The sequence below is a fragment of the Rhinolophus ferrumequinum genome, chromosome 2 (assembly GCF_004115265.2).
Source record: "Rhinolophus ferrumequinum isolate MPI-CBG mRhiFer1 chromosome 2, mRhiFer1_v1.p, whole genome shotgun sequence".
Lineage (NCBI taxonomy): Eukaryota > Metazoa > Chordata > Mammalia > Chiroptera > Rhinolophidae > Rhinolophus > Rhinolophus ferrumequinum.
In genome coordinates, this window is record NC_046285.1 from 53462409 (window position 1) to 53483985 (window position 21577).

The 21577-nt window shown below is 42.5% G+C and overlaps 1 protein-coding gene across 1 annotated transcript in view; it reads left to right on the forward strand.

Annotated features, from left to right (window-relative positions):
- The first annotated feature begins 18797 nt into the window (after positions 1 to 18797).
- ATP13A5 (ATPase 13A5) overlaps positions 18798 to 21577 on the forward strand; it is a 103274-nt gene continuing 100494 nt past the window's right edge. The window contains exon 1 of the mRNA XM_033131583.1: positions 18798 to 18934. Coding sequence (XP_032987474.1) covers positions 18872 to 18934 — 63 coding nt within the window. The 5' untranslated portion in view covers positions 18798 to 18871. The remainder of the gene's footprint in view (positions 18935 to 21577) is intronic.

Sequence of the window (21577 nt, forward strand, 5' to 3'; positions counted from 1 at the left end):
GAATTGAGGCTAGCAAACTTATTTAAAAACCACATGCTGAATTTTAGGGAATGGGGACAAAATTTGAGTACAACTTGGTGTGTATTTTTCAGTCTGCTTTCTGGTTTTACCCTACCTTTAGGAATTTTTGCAAGGGCCTGAGGAAGAGTAATCTATGATAAAATGAGAGATCCAGAGATTAGACATAGGGAGACAGATAGCGAATGAAGAAAGAATCCCTCTGTAGTCTCTATGCCAGAGTGTAATAAAAGCAGGCTGTAGAGAATCCACCTATGACCTCTGTCACCTGGCAGTGATGTGACTAGGGGCACATAGGTGGAAGATGCATATTGCTAGTGGTGGATGGCATCACACAGAGACACATAGGTGACATAAACAGTCTGAGCATGTCTCCAAATGGCTAAAGGAGATGGAAAGTGGCTAAAAGAGATGGAGAATGACCAGGGGTGACAGAGTGATATGTAATCCTAGAGGCCCGGGGTACCCTGCGTCTAATCTCAGGGGCAGGTGAGGCCCAGAGAAGCCTCATGGAAGCAGCAGAGCTTATCTCAGAGTGGTAGTGATACAGGTTAGCTAGCATGTCCTTAGGTAGACAGGGAGGTCCCTGGTGGAATAAACATAGATAGTCATATCCTAAAACTTCAGGTTTTGAAATCACTCCTTCGCTCCAGGACATAATGTAACAAGGCCTTGAGGTTAATCATAAAATTCTTTTGGCCTGACAAATGGAGCAGATCTGATAGATAAGAGTGGGTTACTTTGCTAATTCCCTTAGGATGGGCAAGCAGAACAAACCTGGCAGACGAATTTCATTAGAAGGCGCCAGTTCCCTTCTTCAAACAAGTTCCCTTCTTCAAACAGCTCCCCTTCCCCAAGCAGGCAAAGGAAGGTATAAAAGTAAGAGCTTTTGCCTCAGTCATGGGGCACCCCCTTTTGGGACCCCCTCCCACTTGGGAGCTGCAACCTCTTCTCCTGCCTCTAATAAACTATCCTCTTTTTAAAACTTTTTGCCTCTCCCTGGTCCGTGTTTCCATTCTTCGGCTTCATGAGACACGATCCCGGCCCGCACTCAGAAACTGCCGGCAGATCCAACATCACCTACATCAGTAGCTCGTACAGCCAACACAGGTTTCAAGAGGGAAGGGCGTGCTGTAAGCAGGAGTGCTGCATGCAGCATTCCATGGACCTTCTTAATGACTCAAGAGACTTCAGAGTGGTGGGGGTTCTGTGATCCTGTTTTTGACTACTGTCCCAGGTCTATGTGACCAGGGAAATATAAGTTATAAACGTAGGAAAGATACCTCCCCATCAGGTGAATGCCCATTTGATGAAAGTCCATGCAGGAACGCTTCGTGGGACAACACTCGGAGAAAACACTCACGGCCACTCTGTTCCTGGTCTGCTCAGGAACTGAGCAAAGTACAATATATGTGGAGCTGACTCCACAGCTCTTTCCTGAAAGCTGAGCCGGTTCTCTCGTGACCCATCCCAAGGTTAGCCTTGAGAATTTGATAAAGGCTTAAATAGCCTCAAGAATTCGGGGATCATCCATGAGTAATTAGAAACTGGTTTGACCTGGTGACAATTTCGTAGGTTTGGATTCTCTCTAGGTGGATCTTGGAATCTGGTTTGGTCTGGATACCAAGAGTCATATTTGGATAAGGGCAGATCTTTATATCTGCCCACACCTCACCCTAGCACAGCAGACAGGAAGGTTCTCAGGTGTCCCAGGACAGAGTGGGTGGCTCAGACCAGCAGGAGTCTGGGCGTGCACCTGGAGCCTGTGTGAGGACCGGAGTCGCTGCACTAGCTGAAGTCAGGCTCTCGATCAGTACCCTGCGTCTGACCACGTCACCAAGGGCCATGCGGCACTTGGATAGATAAAGTCAATCTCAAAAGTGCCCTGGGCAATAGCATATGGTAGTTAAGAGTATAAATTGAGGAGTCATATAGGTCTGAGCTCTAATCCAGTCTTCTCTGATTTGTGATTTTGAGCAAATTAGTCACGATATCTACACCTTGGTTCCCTTGGCATAAGGGAACCAGAGTCCAATCTCAGACATAATCAGAATCTTTGGAGTGAGTCCTGGGGAACTGTACCTTTATCCAGCTCTCCAGGCGATTCTGAAGATGAATCAGGTTTAGGAACAGTAATCCTAAAGGAATAGCTTAGATATTTCCCTAAATGTGCTATCTTGCATTTGTTCCTATAAAGACTCACCTACAATTGTTCCTGCCAATTCTTGCACTGTTGACAGAATATGAGAATATTGTTTATTACCTCATGAACAACTGCAAAATCAAAGGAAATTAAATGTGGCTCATAATTTCTTACATCTCTCAAGCTTTAAGGAGAATTCTTAAGTCTTGGCCTTGCACATAGCACAGCTATTTAATCTGTTGTGTGAATCAATAAAGGAGTAAATAAAAGAATACATAAGTAAAGAATGAATGAACTCATGAACACACTACACACTTCTAGGAATTGAATAAATATAATTCTATGTTAATTAAAATGTAATTATCTATCATCTACTCCATTCTTTAATTAATCTGTTTATTCTTATCTATTTAAAATAAGATAGAGTGACCTACCTCCAGTCTTTGCCAGCAGAATCAATTACTTACCATTTTAAGAGTCTACTTTCTTGTTAGACTTCATTTTGCACCCCTTCTCATTTCATCATCTGCCTATCTTGAAGAATTGCTTTATAAATTGGCCCTTCTTGAATGATTTCCAAGTCTTCATCATCTCCCATGAGCTGCAAATACCTGCACAAAACAGTCCAGATTCAGACGTGTTTGTAGGTAGTGTTTAGTTGGTCTTTGTGCTGTCCCCTCACATTAGCCCTTCTCTCTGGGGAATAGTTCATAGCACTTCATAGGCTTATTTTTGGGACATGGTTGACCAATTTGACCCATCACAAAAATCCCCAAGGAGCTCATTAGAAATAAAATCCAGCTTCCAACCTCAGACATAATCAGAATCTTTGGAGTGTGTCCTGGGGAAGTGTACCTTTACGCAGCTTTCCAGGAGATTCTGATGATGAATCAGTTTTAGGAACTCTAATCCTAAAAGAATAGTTTACATTTTCCCCCTAAATGTGCTATCTTGCACTTGTTCCTATAAAGACTCATCTACAATTTTTCTTGCCAACTCTTGCACTGTTGACAGAACACTTTGTGGTATATTTCCTTGGGAAATGCTATGTCTGTCCCTGTGCGTTCTCCACTCCATATTATAAAAGCTGTCCCTGGTGGGAAGAAATCCTGCTGATGGACTTGTCTCCCTTGAGGTGAGCCCATTTATCCCTGCTCTTCTTTTGTGCTCTAAGTACTGCATTCTTGACAAAACAATCACCTGCTGGCTATGTTCAATGGGGAAAACATTACCACCAGCCAAAGGCAAAAACATAGAATGGTGTATGATATCTTGTATTCTTGAAACTAGTTGAAAATTTATGCAAAAAAACACCACTCCTTAAGATAGTCAATCTAGCCCCCCCTCTAGATAAGGGAAAAAAGAATAACTGATCCGGACCATGGCCAGGTCTGAATATCTCAAAGAAATCCTCATCTTTCCAACCAGGTTAGGTCATCTGGAATTGATTAGTAAGAAATCAACTAATTTCAGGACAGCAATTTAGAGGTTTATATTCTTCTTAGGATTGATGTGGGAGAGCTCCCTCACTACAAAAGTTTTAAGCCTCCCTCGCTATAGAAATTTTAAACCTCCTTTTCCCTAGTTTCTTAGCTAGCCCCTGGCTTTGATTACTTTTCTAATCAGTTTCTGAATCTAGACTAAAGATTGCTCCTAGCCTGAATCACAGAATGTCTCTCTGATAACTACTTAAAAGCCTGTGACTTCCCAGCATTCCCCAAGGCATTCTGGACACCCCTCCCCCAGGCCAGTATATTTGTATATTTGTTGATTGTAATCACTGAAGCCTAATGTTCTTTCCAACCCATTCTGGGCCCAGCTCTGGGACAATTGATGCCACCGGAATGACTGGTTTGGTTGAATGGCCACAGGCTCTATTGAGCTAACAGATTTATAAATTAAAATCTATTTTTCCTCATTCAGGGATCTTGGGGATGCAGAGGATACCCCAGCAAGATTGCCAGTTCTAACCGAAGAAGCCAACATGGTCTTCAAGGCAGATCTCAGGACCACTTTCTCTCATCTAAGACCAGATAGGGTGAGAGTTCCATGAATTCCCCAATAGGTAGGGACAGCTCTACACCCCTGCCCAGCAGGAAGCAGATACAGAAGAACAGACCTCCTGTCCCTCAACTCCCCTTAGACATTTTAGGGGGATCACATCTCTCAAGGGGAAAACAAGGCAGGCAGTTAGAGATGGGCATCAGGTCTCTGCATTCCTGCATAACCCATAGTAACACCTAAAAGACCTCCCTTCTTTGTCCAAAACTTCTCCTTTTCATTGTAATTATCTACCCCTATGAGGAACAAATGGGTACAAAGTACTCCACTAGATCAAACCGGTTACTCACACCTGCACAGTTTAAAAAAGATGAGGTAATAGCCTCATGTCAATCAAGTGGTCCCACACCTGCAAAGGAACAGCCCATTCTAGAGAAAAGAGGATGAAAACTTCAAGTCCTCGCCAGTCAGAGCCTTTTGAGCCTCTTCTTTTGCTCGGCCCGCTCCAAACTCTTTGGAGTGTACTTTTTCTCCTAATGTTGGGACATTTTTTCCTGCGGGCACCGCTAGGAGCTTCCATCCCCCTCCTCCTCTGATACCTTATCGGAGCAATTTCCTGCAAACACAGCAGTTAGAGGCTTTCCCGTCAAAACAATGTTGAGCGATCACAGCTGTTAGAGACGGACCTCCCCGGAACCCCGGCCAGATTTATCCAATCCCTAGCGTCGCAATAGCAATGGCGCGAATCCCCCCAAACCCGGAGGCCTAACCCTATAAACCAAAGCGCCCGACCCCGTTAAGTGCTCAGTCTTTGGGAACAATCCCGCTGAGCCCGCCGGCGTAATAAAGCTGTGTTCTCCCTGATCTCTGCGTGCCGCTTGAGTCTCTCGGTTCTTGCCGCTTTTCTGCAACACTAAAAATGTCACCTCGGGCCCTTGAGCCATTCTCTACTGCTCAATCCCTTCTATTTCTTTGAAGGGTACTACCTCTTCTAATAAACTACTCTTTCACAACTTTATTTCTGTGTCTAGTTCAATTCTTTGCTCCAGACACCAAGAACCTGGACACTGCGCAGAGGACTCACTCTCCAGTAACAGAATGAATCTTGGGATCCAGCTTACTCTGGAATACCTAAATCTATTCTCCCAATCTTTGTAATCATCCTAGCCAGCTTTTTTTTTTTTTTTTTCCCTGCCTGGGGATATCTCTTGAGTTGATAAGTGTAACTGAGTGTCTGTTGTTTGAACAGACAACCACCAATTTCAGAAATGCCTTTCCCCTTCTGTTCAGCATCTTCCACTGGGCTCAGCGATCATCAGTGTTTTCAGTAGCAGAGATGCGAGTTCAGTGTTCACCAAGGTATTGATCTGACAGCACTGAAGCATTTTTTGGCCACTAGTCAAACTTCAGTTGGTGACTTACCTGACACATATAGTTAACACTTGACTCATTCTCGCCGGCACTTACTGTGCTCAGCTCACAAGCCATATCACTGGCAGTCTATGAAGGTTTGTTCTTGTGGCTAGTCATCTGGGAAGCCTTCTAGAATATTAAATTAAACAGATGTTCTGTTTCTAGGCAGCTACTAACTACAGAGAGAGCCGTGGCAATGTGGCATAAGATTTGGCAAGACTAGAGTCCTTGACAATCGTCCACACATGGGACAATCTTAATACCTTAGGCAGAAAGACTGGTTAAACCAAATTCAGGGTGTTTGCATGGAAAATTTTAAATTGGGGGAAGAAGGAAATGAAGGCATTGAAGTGAGACAACTGAGTAACATCTAGGTGAGAGAATGTAAAGATGAATGAAATCTTGTATGGCAGGTGGTTTCTCTCCTGCCTCCACCAAAAAAGAAATGAATTGACCTACATAGATCTGGGGGGTGAGGGGTGTATATATATTAGGAATACATAGTTCTTTTCTGAAGTTGGGTTCTCCCAAAATAGACATTGAGACATGGATTTATGTGCAAACATTTTATAAACGAAGTATTCTTAGGAAAAACTGACAAGGGAGAAGAGGAAGAGACAAATAAAAATGTGATTTTTGGAAAAGTCTTGACCTCAACCCAATGCTGCCAGGGAGGTTTGAAATGTAAACTTCAACTCAGTTTCCCAACTCTTGGCATGGGAGAAGTGTTTCAGACTCCAGCTTCAGTCATTGGCTCAGGGCTGCTAGGGCGGTGTGCGGGTCGGGAGGGAACTCCAGGCACTTTTGAGTCTTTGCTAAGCTGGGCAAAGTGTCTCAAGGGCAATCCTCCACAGAGTTGCAGGTATAGGTCATTAGAAGAAAACATACACACGCCTGTGGAGCCCTCAGTCATCCAAATGGGATTTGAACAGACCACAGACAACATCTGCTATAGTTCTATTTTCTACTCTGCCGCTGATCATTCTAAAGGAAAAATTCCATAAACATCCACCTAATCGGAAAAATGGAATATAGCAAAGCAGATTCCCTATGTAGAGAAAAGTGACTTATTCATTTACACGATATATATTGAGCACCTCCCATATCTACTACTCCCTGAACGAAATGCTTGAATTTGAAGATGAATGGCTTTTTCCCTTGAAAATGATGAGCCATTTTTCACTTACGTATAACATGCTATGGGAATGGTCACCAAAGCAAAGTTGGTGGACCCAAAGGGCAGTGAGGGCCTCCAAGCCTGGGACACATAAAACATTAGGAAAATAGAACAGACTTCATAACTGTCATGCAGAGTCTTAGCTCCCCTCCCTGCAGAAGAACACAGGACATGGTAAGGCCAAAAGGAACACCCATAGAGCCATAGATAGGGGAGTCAAACCACTGTATTTTCGCTGGCGGCTGGGTTGGAGACACAGGAAGCAGGAGCCACATGACACGCAACCTGCTGTCTGCTTTTCTGCCAACCAACCTCACTTGCTGACTGCAATCCATGCTTGCTAGATTATCCACGGCAGTTATATCAGTGGCTAATGGCTAACTGGTAACAGCTGATGGCCAACTAGTCACAGGTGATGGCCATCTATTACCCAAGCCAGCACCTTTCCACATGAGGCCAAGACTGGAAACTGCTTTCTGGGACTCTGTCCCCACAATAACAGAGTAAATCAATTAATACTTATTTAATGACTGAAAAGAAAATGTTTTTAAAATTCCAAGCAGAAGAAATTAAATAAAAAAGAAACTTTGTTTCAGTGGTCCACACCAAATTACAGTATCTGCAGAGAATAAAGCTAATTTATAATGAAGACCAAGTAGCACCTAGGATTTCATCCAAGTTCTGATACATGATGGAAGAGTGTGGGGACAGAGCCAGGAGTGCAGTTTCCAGGCTCGGCCTCACATGGAAAGGTGCTGGCTCAGGTAGTAAATGGCCATCAACTGTGATTGGATGACCATCAGCTGTGGCTAGTTGGCCGTCAGCTGTAAACAGTGAGCCATTGGCCACTAATATAACTGCTGTGGCTACGCTAGCAGCAAATGGGGGCTAGCAAGAAGATAGTGGCTGGCAAGTGCGGATTGCAGTTAGGACGGCAGGTTGCGGACACTGTGGCTCCTGCTTCCTGTGTCTCCAATCCAGCCGCCAGTTAGAATATAGTGGTATGACTCCCCTATCTATGGCTCCGTGAGTGTTCCTTTTTGGGCTCACCATGTCCTGCGTTACTATGTGGGGAACGGGACAGAAGACCCCACCTGCCACCCTGCATGACACATGGCACAGCGAGCAGGGTACGGTGCTGGCCAAAGCTCTCCGAAGGGCAGTGGAGCAATTTGCGCGTATGAACACTCAGTCTCTAGAAGACCAGGAGGAGCAGCTGCTGGAGAGCTGGACCCCCGTGGAGGGGTGGGAAGACCTGGACGGTTCCTCAACCAGCATAGGCTGGAGAAAGCAAAGGTCGTTGCGGTCCTGTGGGCTGGGAAGTTCTTGCTGAGGCAGCCCGGATGCAGGAGGAAACGCTTTCTGAGTCTTCCATGGGAGATGAGGGTGAGGTCAAGGTCATCCCTCACCCCCAGGACAGCACTGGTGAATGACTATGGACTATGGGGAATTGTCTTTCATCTCTAATTTAATGGACCGCTTGACTGTTTGGGTACATACCACAATGTAGTGGAACTGGCGGATATTTGCTTTTGTGTTTTGACCGGCTGCCATCGAGAATATGTAAGCACCTTGACTGTGAGCCGCTGTTGTTCTACCACGGTACGGAGAGGCCCAGAGAGAGTGGGAGTGCCCTGAGAGCCCTGTCTGAGTCCAGGAGGTCTGGCTGTGACCAGAGAGAGTGGCAGTACCCTGAGAGCCCTGGCTGATTCCAGAAAGTCTGGCTGTGCCCAGAGAGAGTGGCAGTGCCCTGAGAGGGCCTGGATGAGTCCAGAAGGTCTGGCTGTGCCCAGAGAGAGTGGCAGTGCCCTGAGAGGGCCTGGATGAGTCCAGAAGGTCTGGCTGTGTCCAGAGAGAGTGGCAGTGCCCTGAGAGGCCCTGGCTGTGTCCAGGAAGTCTGGCTGTGCCCATAGAGAGTGGCAGTGCCCTTAGAGGCCCTCGCTGTGCCCGGGGAGCCTGCTGGTATCCTAAGAAGCTCAGGAAGTCTGGCTGTGCCCAGAAGTACTGGTGGTGCCCTGAGAAACCCTGGCTGTATCCGGGGAGACTGGTGGTACCCTAAGAAGCCCAGGAAGTCTGGCTGTGCCCAGAAGTACTGGTGGTGCCCTGAGAAACCCTGGCTGTGACCAGAGAGCTTGGCTGTGTCCAGGAAATAGCATTCACCTCCAGGCTCCTTGCACAGGGCCCCTCGCGGAAGACGCTTGTCGCGTAGATTGTGAGGCGAGACCCTGTAGGGGTGGAGTGTGGGGACAGAGCCCCAGAAAGCAGTTTCCAGGCTCTTGGCCTCACATAGAAAGGTACTGGCTCAGGTGGTAAATGGCCATCGACTGTGATTGGATGGCCATCAGCTGTGGCTAGTTGGCCATCAGCTGTGACCAGTGAGCCATTGGCCACTAATATAACTGCCGTGGCTATGATAGCAGGAAATGGGGGCTAGCAAGAAGATGGTGACTGAGCCTGCGAGCAGTGCAGTGAGGGTTGAGAATTGTGTGGCTCCTGTTTCCTGTGTCTCCAACCCAGCCGCCAGCGAGAGTATAGTGGTATGACTCCCCTACCTATGGCTCCGTGGGTGTTCCTTTTTTGGCCTCACCGTGTCCTGCGTTCTTATGTGGGGAGCGGGACCGGAGACCCCGCCTGACACCCTGCAAGACAAATGGCACAGCGAGCAGGGTCTCCTGCATGACAGACACCCTGCATGACAATGAGTTAGCTCAGCTATCTAACTTGTGTTTCTGCCCTTATGAAGGGCAGCTGGAGGAGCAGCCATGCCTAGCATAGGAGCAGAAATGAGAGCCCCAGAAAAAGCCATTAACAGAAGGGAGAAGCCTTTTCCTCATGGATCAGAAGTCAGCTATAAGTGGGTCAAGTGGAATAGTTCTTTCCCCTTTGCTTCACATGTTCTAATCAGTAGTCCCCAGGCTGCCATGTTTTCTATTACCAGTTCAGATATTCAACAATCAATCTCATTCAAACATCATAACTCCCGCCAGCAGATTCTGAATCATCCAGTTTCTACAGGAAGAAGACACCTCAGAGGATCCAACTAATGAATGGTTTAGATATCTGTGACCAGTCAACCTTGAACCTGTCAGTGAGAGATGAGCTTGTCAAGGCCCTGTGTAATATGGATTACAAGAGCAGCTGGAGGAGACTAGAGAACACAGAGAAGATTGAGAGTCAGGGATTCTGGAGCACAGCTCCAGTAGTCTGAGTTCCAGGGCAAGGTTCCAGCCTCATTCATCTCTGGATTCTCCTCTCAGGGCTGAGAACAGTGCTTTGCATATGGCAACATTCACAGGTGTGGGCAGAATTGAACTGAGGAGAGCTGAAGAAGTTGGTGAGCTAATATGACACCTCCTGGGATGCTTTCTATCGACCATACAAAATCGAATTCCTTATCTAGACAGTTCAGATTTGTATTCCCTGGCTCCAATTTAGTCGTCTAGTTTTTTCTTCCAAGGGTCTTCTTCAAAAAGAATGAAATAGAATGCACATTACAAATTGAAATATTTTTGCATGGTAAGTACACATTTTAGTTCATACTTGAAATATTATCCCCATCAAAATCCCAATGGCATTTTTAAAGAAATAGAACAAAAAAATATCAGATTTGTATGGAATCACAAAGGACCCTGGATATCCAAAGCAATCCTGAAAAAAAAAGAACAAGGCTGTAGGTATCACACTCCATTGATTTCAATTTATACGACAAAGTGACAGTAATCAAAACAGCATGGTATTGGCAGAAAAACAGACACACAGACCAATGGAATAGAATTGAGAACCCAGAAACAAACCCTCATATATATGGGCAGATAGTTTTCAACAAAGTAGCCAAAAACATACAACGGTGAAAAGAAAGCCTCTTCAATATATGGTGATGGGAAAATTGGAAAGCCATGTGCAAAAGAAAAAACTAGACTGTTATTTGTCACCATATACCAAAATTAACTCCAAATGGCTCAAAGGCCTAAATATAAGACCTGAAACAATAAACTGCATAAAAGAAAGCATAGGTACTAAACTTCTGGACCTTGGTTTCAGAGAGGATTTTATTAATTTGACCTCAAAGACAAGGGAAGTAAAAGCAAAAATAAATCAATATGACTATATCAAATTAAAAAGCTTCTGCACAGCAAAAAAAGCCATCAAGAAAACAACACCACCAATAAGGGGCTAATATCCAAAATATATAAAGAACTCATTCAACTCATCAAACCAAAAAACAATCCAATTAAAGAAACCCGACAGAAGAGTTTGATTTGTAACTGACTGTGAATAATCAATTGAGATAACTCACTACCTTTGGAGAAGGTAAGGGTATTAGAAAGCACAAATTGGTATTCTCAATATTGCCACGGGGATATGAAAGACAGTTTGAGGAATATAATCAATAATGTAAAGATATTGCAGGGTGTCAGATGTTCACTTATCTTATTAGGGGGACCACGTATAGATGCCTGACCACTGCACTGTACACCTGAAGCTAAAGCTGAATAATATATGAATGTCAACTATTATTTAATATATACATAGTCATGAGATATGGAGTACAGCATAGGGAATAGTGTCAATGGAATTGTAACAGCTATATATGATGTCAGAAGGGCAATAGATTGGGGGAGGGGTTATCATTTTATGAGGGATGAAATGTCTAACTATTACATTGTTTTGTACACCTGAAACTAGTAATAAAAAAAATAGCTAAATAAATAAATAGAAAAAAACCTGGACAGAGGACCTGAACAGACACTTCTCCTTAGAAGACAGACAAATAGCCAACAGATATATTAAAAATGCTCAACTTCACCAGCTATTAGGGAAATGCAAATAAAAACCACAATGAGATACCACCTTACACCTGTTACAATGGCTATTACCAACAAGACAAATAATAACAAGTGTTGGAGAGGTTGTAGAGGAAAAGGAACCCTCATGCATTGCTGGTGAGAATGTAATTTGTACAGCCACTATGGAAAACAGTATGGAGGCTCCTCAAAAAACTAAGAACAGAATTACCATATGACCCAGCAATCCCTCTTCTGGGTATCTACCCCCAAAGTCTGAAAACATTTATTCATACAAATATATGTACCCCTATGTTCATTGCAGCATTTATTCATGGTGGCCAAGACAGGGAAACAACTGAAGTGTCCTTCAACAGATAATTGGATAAAGAAGATGTGGTACATATATACAATGGAATATTTCTTGACCATAAGAAAAGATGAAATACTGCTTTTGCAACAACATAGATAGATCTTGAGATTATCATGCTAAGTGAAATAAGTCTGACAGAAGAAGTTGAGACCAATTGATTTTACTCATATGAGGGTTATAAAACTGAAAGCAACAAAAGAACAAGATAAACAAAGAAACAAAAACTCAAAGACCCAGACAACAGTTTAGTGGTTGCCAGAGGGTAAGGGGGTAGGTGGGGAAATAGAAAAGGGTAAAGGGGGGCAGATATATGGTGATGGAAGGAGAATTGACTTTGGGTAAACACACAGTGCAATATATAGATGATGTATTATAGAACTGTACACTTGAAATCTATATAATTTGACCAACCAATGTCACACCAATAAATTTAATACAAATTTAAAAATATGTATATATTACTCAATTTGAGTAATATCTTTGAAATTGAAGTTTAATTTCTCAATTTTTTTGTTTTAAAAATAAAGAGTGGGGCAAGAAAATAAAATGTTACATTAGTAGAACAATTTGATAATCGCCCAAATTTTACCTTTTGCAGCTGTTTTGATTTTATTAAAATTCATTTATTAGTTACTGGTAATTACAAAGTATGCATTTTCTCCTTTTCTAAAAATATATTAATACAATTAAAAGTATTAATTCATTACTTCTTCCTTTATGTACAGTAATATTTTTATTCTTATTTTTAAAAATTCTTTTGACTGTCATAACTACGCATACAAAATCTAACAAAAGACCATTTTAGTGCCTATGTATGTTTACTTTCTAGCTGGTGTTGTTATTCATTTCATTTCACAAATTGGAAAACATCAGATAAAAGAAGAGGTGTAAAGAATGAACTGTTCTGGGTGTCAAATATTCTGTACCACTGCCTCTCTACCTCGACTCCTATGGGCACACTGGCTTCCTTCTTGGCCCCCTACTTCAGGGTTTTGACACTTAGTATTTTCTTTACCTGAAACCGTCTTTGGCCAGGGAGCCACATGCCTTAGCTCTAATGTCACCTTGTCAGCAGTATCTTCCCTGGCCACCTTATTTAAAATGTAACTCCACATCCCCTTCTATCCCCCGTCCCCCTCACTCATGTCGCCCCACGGGCATAGCCTATTCGATTCCGAACCTTATTTCTCTCCGAGGCAATATCGCTGTCTGCCCAGCTGTGACTTTTACTTGTTTTGTTAGTCTTTTCCCACTGAATGTCAGCTCCATGGGGCAGCAACTTTTGTGTGCTTTGATCACTGCTGTCCTCCAACACCTTCAATAGTCCCTTCTAGAAAGTAAGTGCTCGATAAGTACCTGTTCAAAAAATTAATGAAGAACTATAAAATGAAGGAATTGGACCAGAAAAGGGGTATGTACATCTGATGTAAGTAAAATAATAAATTATTATAAAATAATAATTTTATACACATAAGCACATGTGTGTTATTCTCGGGAGGAGAAAATCTACTAAGTTTGCCAGATTCTCAAAGGTCTCTGTGGCCCACAAAGGTGACCACTTAAGCCACTGGATTAGACACCTTTGTATGTCTTTTGAGTTACTGGATTCTGAGCCTCTCTTTCTCTTCTAGCCCTTTCTTCACCTGTCTTCTCTGGCCCGTTCCATATTTCCCTCTATAGTGGAGTCATATTTTCCTTTTCTTTCCTTACTAGCCTGCGAACTCACTAACATCAGGATTAGTGTCTGATTCAGGCCCCGCACCCCTTCAGTCCTAACCCTGGTCTGAGAGCTTGGAAGCTGTTTGCTAAATGAATTAACAGGACATGAAGAAGCTGGGGAGCAATGAGAAGACCGCTTTTCACAGTTTGGGCTCCGTTTTTCCCCCAGATTAGATAAATTTTACTTCTACTCATCTAAGTTTTGACACATTCACCAAATTCTCAATTTGCTGATTTCCTAAATAAAGGTAGAGAGTGGAAAAGGAAAAACCATGCCTTCCCCTTGAATAGCCTGTATGTGTGTTTCCTAAAGGGATTTCCCTCTGCTCTGTTCTGGTCTATAGAAAGCATGTGGATTGTTTTGGCACAATGGTGATTAGGGTTAGAAGGCTTAAGGGTTGGTTGGCTATAAACAGGTTAAATGCAATTGAAGAGTAAATATTTGCCCACAGCTTTGAATCCGTATTTCACATGGAGGATTAATCATGTGTTGAAATTCAAGTACGCACATTTTCCTCACCTGTGATTGTTAGAGTTCACAAGGTGACTCAAGCAGACATCGTAGTCCATTCTACATCCTGTGACCCGATATTAGAGCCGCTCAGGTAGGCTACTTCTTAGTTTGCCATCACCCAGGCCTTCCTCATTTCCATCTTGTAGTCACTTCTACACGGTTTTGCCTTTTTCACAAGTCTCTGAATTCCCTAAGTTAAATGATCCAATCTGATCCATCCCTTTACCGCTCACCGAGATCATAGGGTCTGTGTGGGAAAGACTGTTAGATGACCCCCAAATTCATTTCCTTGTATTCCTAATCACAATTGGACCACATTTCCTAGTAAACTTTGCAGCTAGTTGCGGTCAGCTGACTGAGTTCTAGCCTATCTTCTAGCACGAGAACTCAGTATCTTTTCCAGGACAGGTCCATAAAAACTTTCATTAATTATCCTTTATGCGATCCCCTTTTCATACAGCCATAGCAGCTCAAAAGCTGCCACATGTTGAAGATGGTGGACACACAAGATGGAAAGACTCTGGGCGTCTGAATCATGGCTTGGAGGGGAGGCCCTCACCTCTTGTCAAACATACTCAAAAAGAATTTGGCTAGAAATAGATGATAAAGGTTTATTCAAGGGTCTTAGGTTTGCAAACCAGAAACACAAGTAGGCAATACCCAGAGTTTTCTGAAGGAGAAAGAAAAGTCTGAGATTTTTTATTATAAAAAATACATTCTTGAGAAGAATCAGTTCTGCATTCTCAGCATCCAGATTGGTCCAAGATAGTCTTCATCAGACGTCTAGTGGTATTTATCAGATGTCTAGTGGTCTAGACAATGGAACATTTTCTTTTTGATGTCATTCAGATGACTAATTTGGGGTTTGATTATGTCCAGGCATGAACACACAACATACTGATACACATCCAGGGATTGACATAGAATTAGAAAGTTAAAAAGTTTAAGTTCCCAGTATGAGTAAAGACAAGGATAATCGTTGCCTTATGTCTCAGCCCATCTGAAGTTAATAATTAAGCATCTTGACCATAGTGACTCCACTTTGTTTCTCACTGTATTCCTCATCCTCCTCCTCTGCTCTGCCAATGCCCTCCCACCATCTCAAATTTAGACCAACCTTTCTACTCTGTTAAACCACTGAAAATTGTTATTGTTCATTGTTAGCAAAACAGTCAGCTTATCTTAACTATACAGTGTTGCCCATGTAGACATTCAACAATATTTGTGAAATGGCAATCTCCAATAAGGCTCAGTGGTCAGTACAGAAAACAATGAGAAAGCTTTGAAATCTAGATAGACATCCAAATCTGGAGTATGTCATGGGGAAGTGGGGAGAGGAAATCTTGTCCCTGCCAAGTGAGGCGTGGTTCGAATGCATTCCACCAAGTTTCTTGCCTCTTTATTTATAAGGCTCATGGACTAGAGGTGGAGACATATCCCTCTTTCCTAATCTATATAATCCCCCGTGTTCTTCACCTATCCAGAATCAGAGCAAAGTTCTAAAGGAATTATAGCAGGGTAGTATTTCTTGGTAGAAATTAACTGAACTAGAGATAAGAGACCTGGCTCTGTGTTGGATCTGCCATTATTTTGTTGTCTAGCTTTGAGCAAATCTCTTTTCTATGTCTGTGTTTCTTTTTTCTTTTCTGAAAATTGTGTTTTGAGTGAGGGATTGTTGGGGGAGATGAGATAGTCTCAGTCATTTACTTCCTCTCATTTCACTCTGGATGGAAAACCCTTTCAAGTTCGAAGACTTGGCTTCTGGAGAAATCATCAGTTCTTCAGGATCCTGGTGGGGGTGACCAGGGTTAGGCCTGAAGGAGGGCATGACTCAGACACTAATCCTGTCCTTGGTGAGTTCACAGCATGGAGGAAGCCATGCCCACCAAACCGCTGAGGCTGCCTCTCCCACAAGACATACATAAATGTAACAGGTGACTTTTTCACTCAGGCCTTTAAAGGACTGGCTAAGGCAGAGAGGTGTGACTGGCTCTATCTTGCTTATGGGCATTTGACAATAGTAGATCCTTTAAGATTTAGTATCTGTTGTAGATCCTCCCGGAGGTGGAGTTTAAAGCCAAAGTGATTATTTTCTCTGCAAACCATGTCCTCTGGTGGCTAAAGCAAGTGGTCAATACTTATAGACTCTCAAGATTATTAACACGAAGTTTGAACTGATGACTTAAGTATCTGTATGATGCACAGGCCAAATGTCAGCATGCACACCTCTGGGGCAGGGAAGCACATTACCTCAAAGGCGTTTGCGAGCAGTTATGATTATTAGAAGACTTTATGTTGAACTGAAAGAACATTTGTTCATCAGTAGAAGAGAACTGAGGTCTCCGGTCTTGGCTAGAGGAGAGTCCTTTTGCCACATGCAAAGCCAATATGTGTATCAGCTAAAGAATGGATGAACAAGTTTGACTTGGTTTACAAGCACTTTGTGGCTGAGCATAGCTCTGTTTACATCCCAACTCATGGTGCAACACTCCTCCTCTTTCCTCTGTTCTCCACTCTTACTTCCATTTCTCTTGATACTCTAAATATGCCTCTATTTCCTCATCTATCTTGAACCCTTTAACACTCTGTTCTTCTGTACTCTGGCCTAGAGTATGCCTACTACCCACCACTGTCTCCCATTCCTTTCACCTGGTTAACTTCTCATCGTTGAGAAGTCAGCATAGATGCCACTTCTTTTGGGAAGATGATCTTATCCCATTCAGTCTGAGTTTGATGTCGTTCCTATTTAAGAGGCTGTTCACAAGTTTGTCTCTCCCAAGTGACTGTAAACTCCCTCAGGGGAGTGACTCTCTTTCACCACTGGATCCCAAGGATCTGGCATAATATCTGGAACATCTGTTGTTCAGCCCTTAATTGCTGAGTGAAAGTTCAACGCAGTTTCTGTGAGTGTTATACTTTGCATCTTTGGGCTGTAAGTAAAAGAAACTGCAAACAACAGTACTTTATTAAGAAAATCTAACTATCTATTTAACAAGGTGTGTAGAGCTAGGTAGTCCCAGGCTTCTTTCCGTGCCTCAGTGATGTCAGGATCTAAGCTCATTTATCCTTTTCTCCGTCCACTACCATTAACATGGAGATTTTTATCCTCCTCATGATCTAAAGATGACTGTCTTGCTCCAAGCCTTGCTTCCTCATACATCACTTTTGAAGAAAGGAAGACCGGAAAGGATAGAAAAAAGTTCTCTCTTTCATCAATCGGCTAATCTTTCCCTACCCCAGCTGTCTTTGCTTTGTATGTTGTTGTTGAGACTGCAGCCACATGCCCACTCTTGCACAAATCATAACTCCTCATTGGTGCTTTATCTGAAGTTATTCTGCCCAGATAAAGTAGGTGTTCTTGTAGCAAAAATATCAGTGAATAACTGATTGGTAAGAAGTGAATGATGACTTTCCCTCAAGTCTTTTATTAGATTTTTACTAAACTCCGGCACTCTTGTCTCCAAATCTGAGCTCTACTTTAGATTGGTGCTACTTAAAAGGCAACATCTGTTTATTTTTCTTTAGTTATGGGCATCATCAGCCACTCACTTCTGGGCCAGAGAGCAATTGAATTCTCCTGAACTTCAAGGACAGCACTGGTTCCCCATCAAGGCAACTAACAACTATGCCAAGTGGTTCAAAGAGTCAAGTATCATCCTTTAGTGATCTTAATTCCTAGTTAATTTTCTTCCATGGTCAAAGTGGCAAAGATTTTGTTCAGTGGACTAGATGCCATACGAAGGCAATAAAGTGATAACAGTTTTTATTGTAAACAAATTAACCAACTCCTGAGTGGATCACAGTATACCTATTTTGTGATGAAAATATGCAATTTAAAATATCCAATATAATGAAGATTATACAATTGTGGAAATTTAGATGACACCCCCAATATTCACCCTTCTTAGGTTCTATCCCCTCCATATAATTTACTTATTTGGAAACTTTTTGTAAACTAAAAAGGGAAAATGAAAGGAATCAAATTATTATTATTGTAGTTTACTATTTAAAAGTTTGCCTCTTCTTGATTACTGTTATGATTATTGTGATGATGATTATTTATCTCTTATTGAGTGTGAAGGGAAGTAGAGTTGGCCTTTTACAAAGATCATCTTGGATCTTCATATCAAAGCTATAATTATTATCATTGACATTAAACAAGGAAACCTAAAGTTCAGATTCTAAGTTACTTGTCCAGGGTTATCAGTAGAGCAGGGACTGGACTTCAGATTTTTCTGATTCCAAAATGATTCTTAGATTCTCAGTCAGGAGCCAACCTGTCGTTCTTTAGTTCTCATTGTCACCCCCAATATGCTTACTACTTCTTCAAAGTCTATGGTGATTTTATTCATTTCTCCCTGATTAATAATCCTGTTGTCTCAGGTGTTTAGCAAAGTCATTCCCATTCATTGGCTGAGACATTTATGAACAGAACAGGAAATTATTTGTCTTTCTAGTTCAACAATTAAGTCTGAAAGCACTCACTTCTAACTCAGCAAACAACTATTAGGAAGGAAAAAGCAACACTCAACAGCAGGTAGATTAGCAGATCAATCCTGCCACTGAGGAGAGTACTTCCTCTTGCCTTTGTTAGCCTAATAGGTGAGGTATGTGCTGAGAGGTTTTTAAGCACCTGAGAACTGCAATAACAAGCAGTGACTGTTGAGTTCACATGAGCCTGGTGGTTTTGACATTTTCCCCAAGGAGTTAGCTACAAGGTGTGGTTTAGATGGAGGAGAAAAGCAAGCAGGACCACAGGGCTTTGCTCAACCAAGGAGAAGAGAACGAACTGGTGAGTCTTTCCTTCCTTCTATTACAGTCTTCTCAGAGTACCAGAGGCTTTGGGCAGGAGCTACGGAGGTAGGTGGTGCTGGCTTCAGGGCTCGGAGAGACTTCAGTCTGGTAAGGCTGAAATCCCAGGGCACAGTTTTATCGTGGAAGAACCTGCAGAGGCTGAGACAGTGTGTCTTCTAGAATATGGGGGTCTTGCCACCCTCATATGCATCGGATTGCGTGCTTCTTCCTCAGACATTTTTCAGAGTAATCAGGTACATTCCCGCATTGAGGTGTTCCCCCCGACCCTTATCATTTGGGTTTCCATGTAATTGGACAAACTCAGGCAAAACCTGAAGCTTTTTAAAAATTTTTTTATTCTTATGTTTTTGGTATGACTGTATAAGTTAGGCTTAGTGTGCTTTGGCCTGAAGTCATGCTAGGAGCAGAGAGAAGTTTTAAGCACCAACTACTGAAGAGAGTATGGCTTGGGAATTAGCATGTTTTTTTTTTTTTTTTTTTTAAAGAGTTCTTCCAGTTCTTTTTTCCCCCACTGCCTCTTCCACCAAACATGTATAAATCTTGAAAAACAATCACAGAAATCTCACAAATTTCTACAGTGTCTATTTGGTGCTGACGAGTTTACCTTTGTTATTTTATTTGATCTTCAGAACTCAGTGAAGGAATTAATCCAATTTCATAGAAAAGAAATATGAGACCAAGGAGGTTGAATCACTTGGCCAAGGTCATCAGCCTGTAAGGGACAGGCTGGGAATCCAGCCAACTGCTTCCATTACACCTCAGGCTGGTCACACTGCAAGTGACATAACAGGCTGTTCACACTATAAGTGTCTCTAGTTAGGCAATGAGAAAGGGAGACAAAGAGCGAAGGGGGATGGGACAGACGACGTGCCTGGGGGTGGGGTGGGCAGAAAGAAACTCAGAGATAGGGTTCACATATTAGAAGGGTGTCAGTTTCCTGCGTGGCCTCCCCAGCTGCCTGTGAGTTCGATGGGAAGTACATACCCACTCTCTCTCCACCTACCCTTGTTTGTTAACCTAAGGAAATTAATTGATTTCATCTAAATCTATATTGTCCAATATGGCAGTCCTGTCCACATGTGGGTTTTGATCACTAGAAGCGTAGCTAGTATGAAATGAAATACAGTATAGTGCAAAATACACACAGGATTTTGAAGACTTAGTAAAAAAAAAAAAAGTGTAAACGATCTCATTAATTTTTATATTTGATTACACATGGAAATGATAATGTTTTGGATTTGTGGGGTTAAATAAAATATATTATGAAAATTAATTTCATTTGCTTCTTTCTACTTCCTTAATGTGGCTGCCGGGGAGTTTACATTACAAACATGGCTCACATCGGTGGCTCCCATTATTGTACCACACTGATCTTGACAACGGTACAGTGCTCTAAAATCTTCAGACTGAAAGGATCAAAGAATGAAAACCTACTCACCTGGCTTCATTGCCAAAGAACTCTGTTCCAGTTTTGATGTTTTTTTCAACATGTAGATGAGTGTCCATAAAAATCTTCGGTTGTTTTTTATTTTTCTCTAACTAGGTGCTGTATTTGTAAAGTTTATAGTCCACTATTTTATTTCTTTTAATCACAGAGGGACCATGGGTATCAAAGCATTAAATAACAGGCCAGGCACCACAGTTTCCTTTTTGTTGGGGATCAAACACTTCTAGAGACATCCACCACAAAACTCTATTAGAATTCCAGTATGCTGTCAGGGCATGCTGGGGAGTGGGAGGTGGCTATCAGTTTCTCCTTCATAAATTGTGTGAGCTTGGGCAGAGAGCACAGATGCAAATCCTGTTCAAGTGGATCAGAATGTTTGGTGACTTAGGTAGGCCTGGAGGGAACGGGCTACCTAGGTGTACAAGCTAAATGGAAGCTTCTACCTCCCTCTAGGCAACTGCTGTCCTGTAAGGCAACAGACCCAGTGCTCTCAGATCTTTACAGTTTGAAAAGGGAGCCAGAAATCAGTATGCTTATTTGAATTATAAATGCTTATTATACATTTTAAAAACATTTATTTATGTATTTATGTATTTATGTATTTATTTATTCATTTATTTATGTATTTATTTATTTTAGTAATCAGTAGGCCAAACTAAACCCAGGCATGGTCTAGTCCCAGCCTTTGGGGACAATCAGTTTGTGACTTTTACAACCTCTCTCCCCTTGTTCTTACTTTCCCAAAAGTTCCCCATGGCCTAATTCGACTTCTGCTTGCATTCATCATTTTAAGCGAACAATCACTTGTGATTGTGTGAGAGGACTTGCAGGGAAGGCTACACATTGTTTGGGCAAGTGATAAATTCCCTCAATCAAATACCCACAAAGAACCTACGAGGGCGGGAGGGCCTGTGAGATTATTCAGGTGTAGTCCTGGGTCATTTTGCTGAGCTCAGCATGGATATAAGGCATTGAACTAGCCTCCAGAATTGAACCGTTTTTTCATTCTTGTCTCCTGTTCTCTGGCCCTCACTCTTCCAGGAGGGGGAACAGCTAATACTGTGCCGGGCACGGTGCTAGGTACTGACAGTGTTTTATGTCACCCTCATGACAGCCCATGTGATAGATATCCTCACTGTACAGGCCTTTATGGGCCTCCCTGCCACTCTCTAC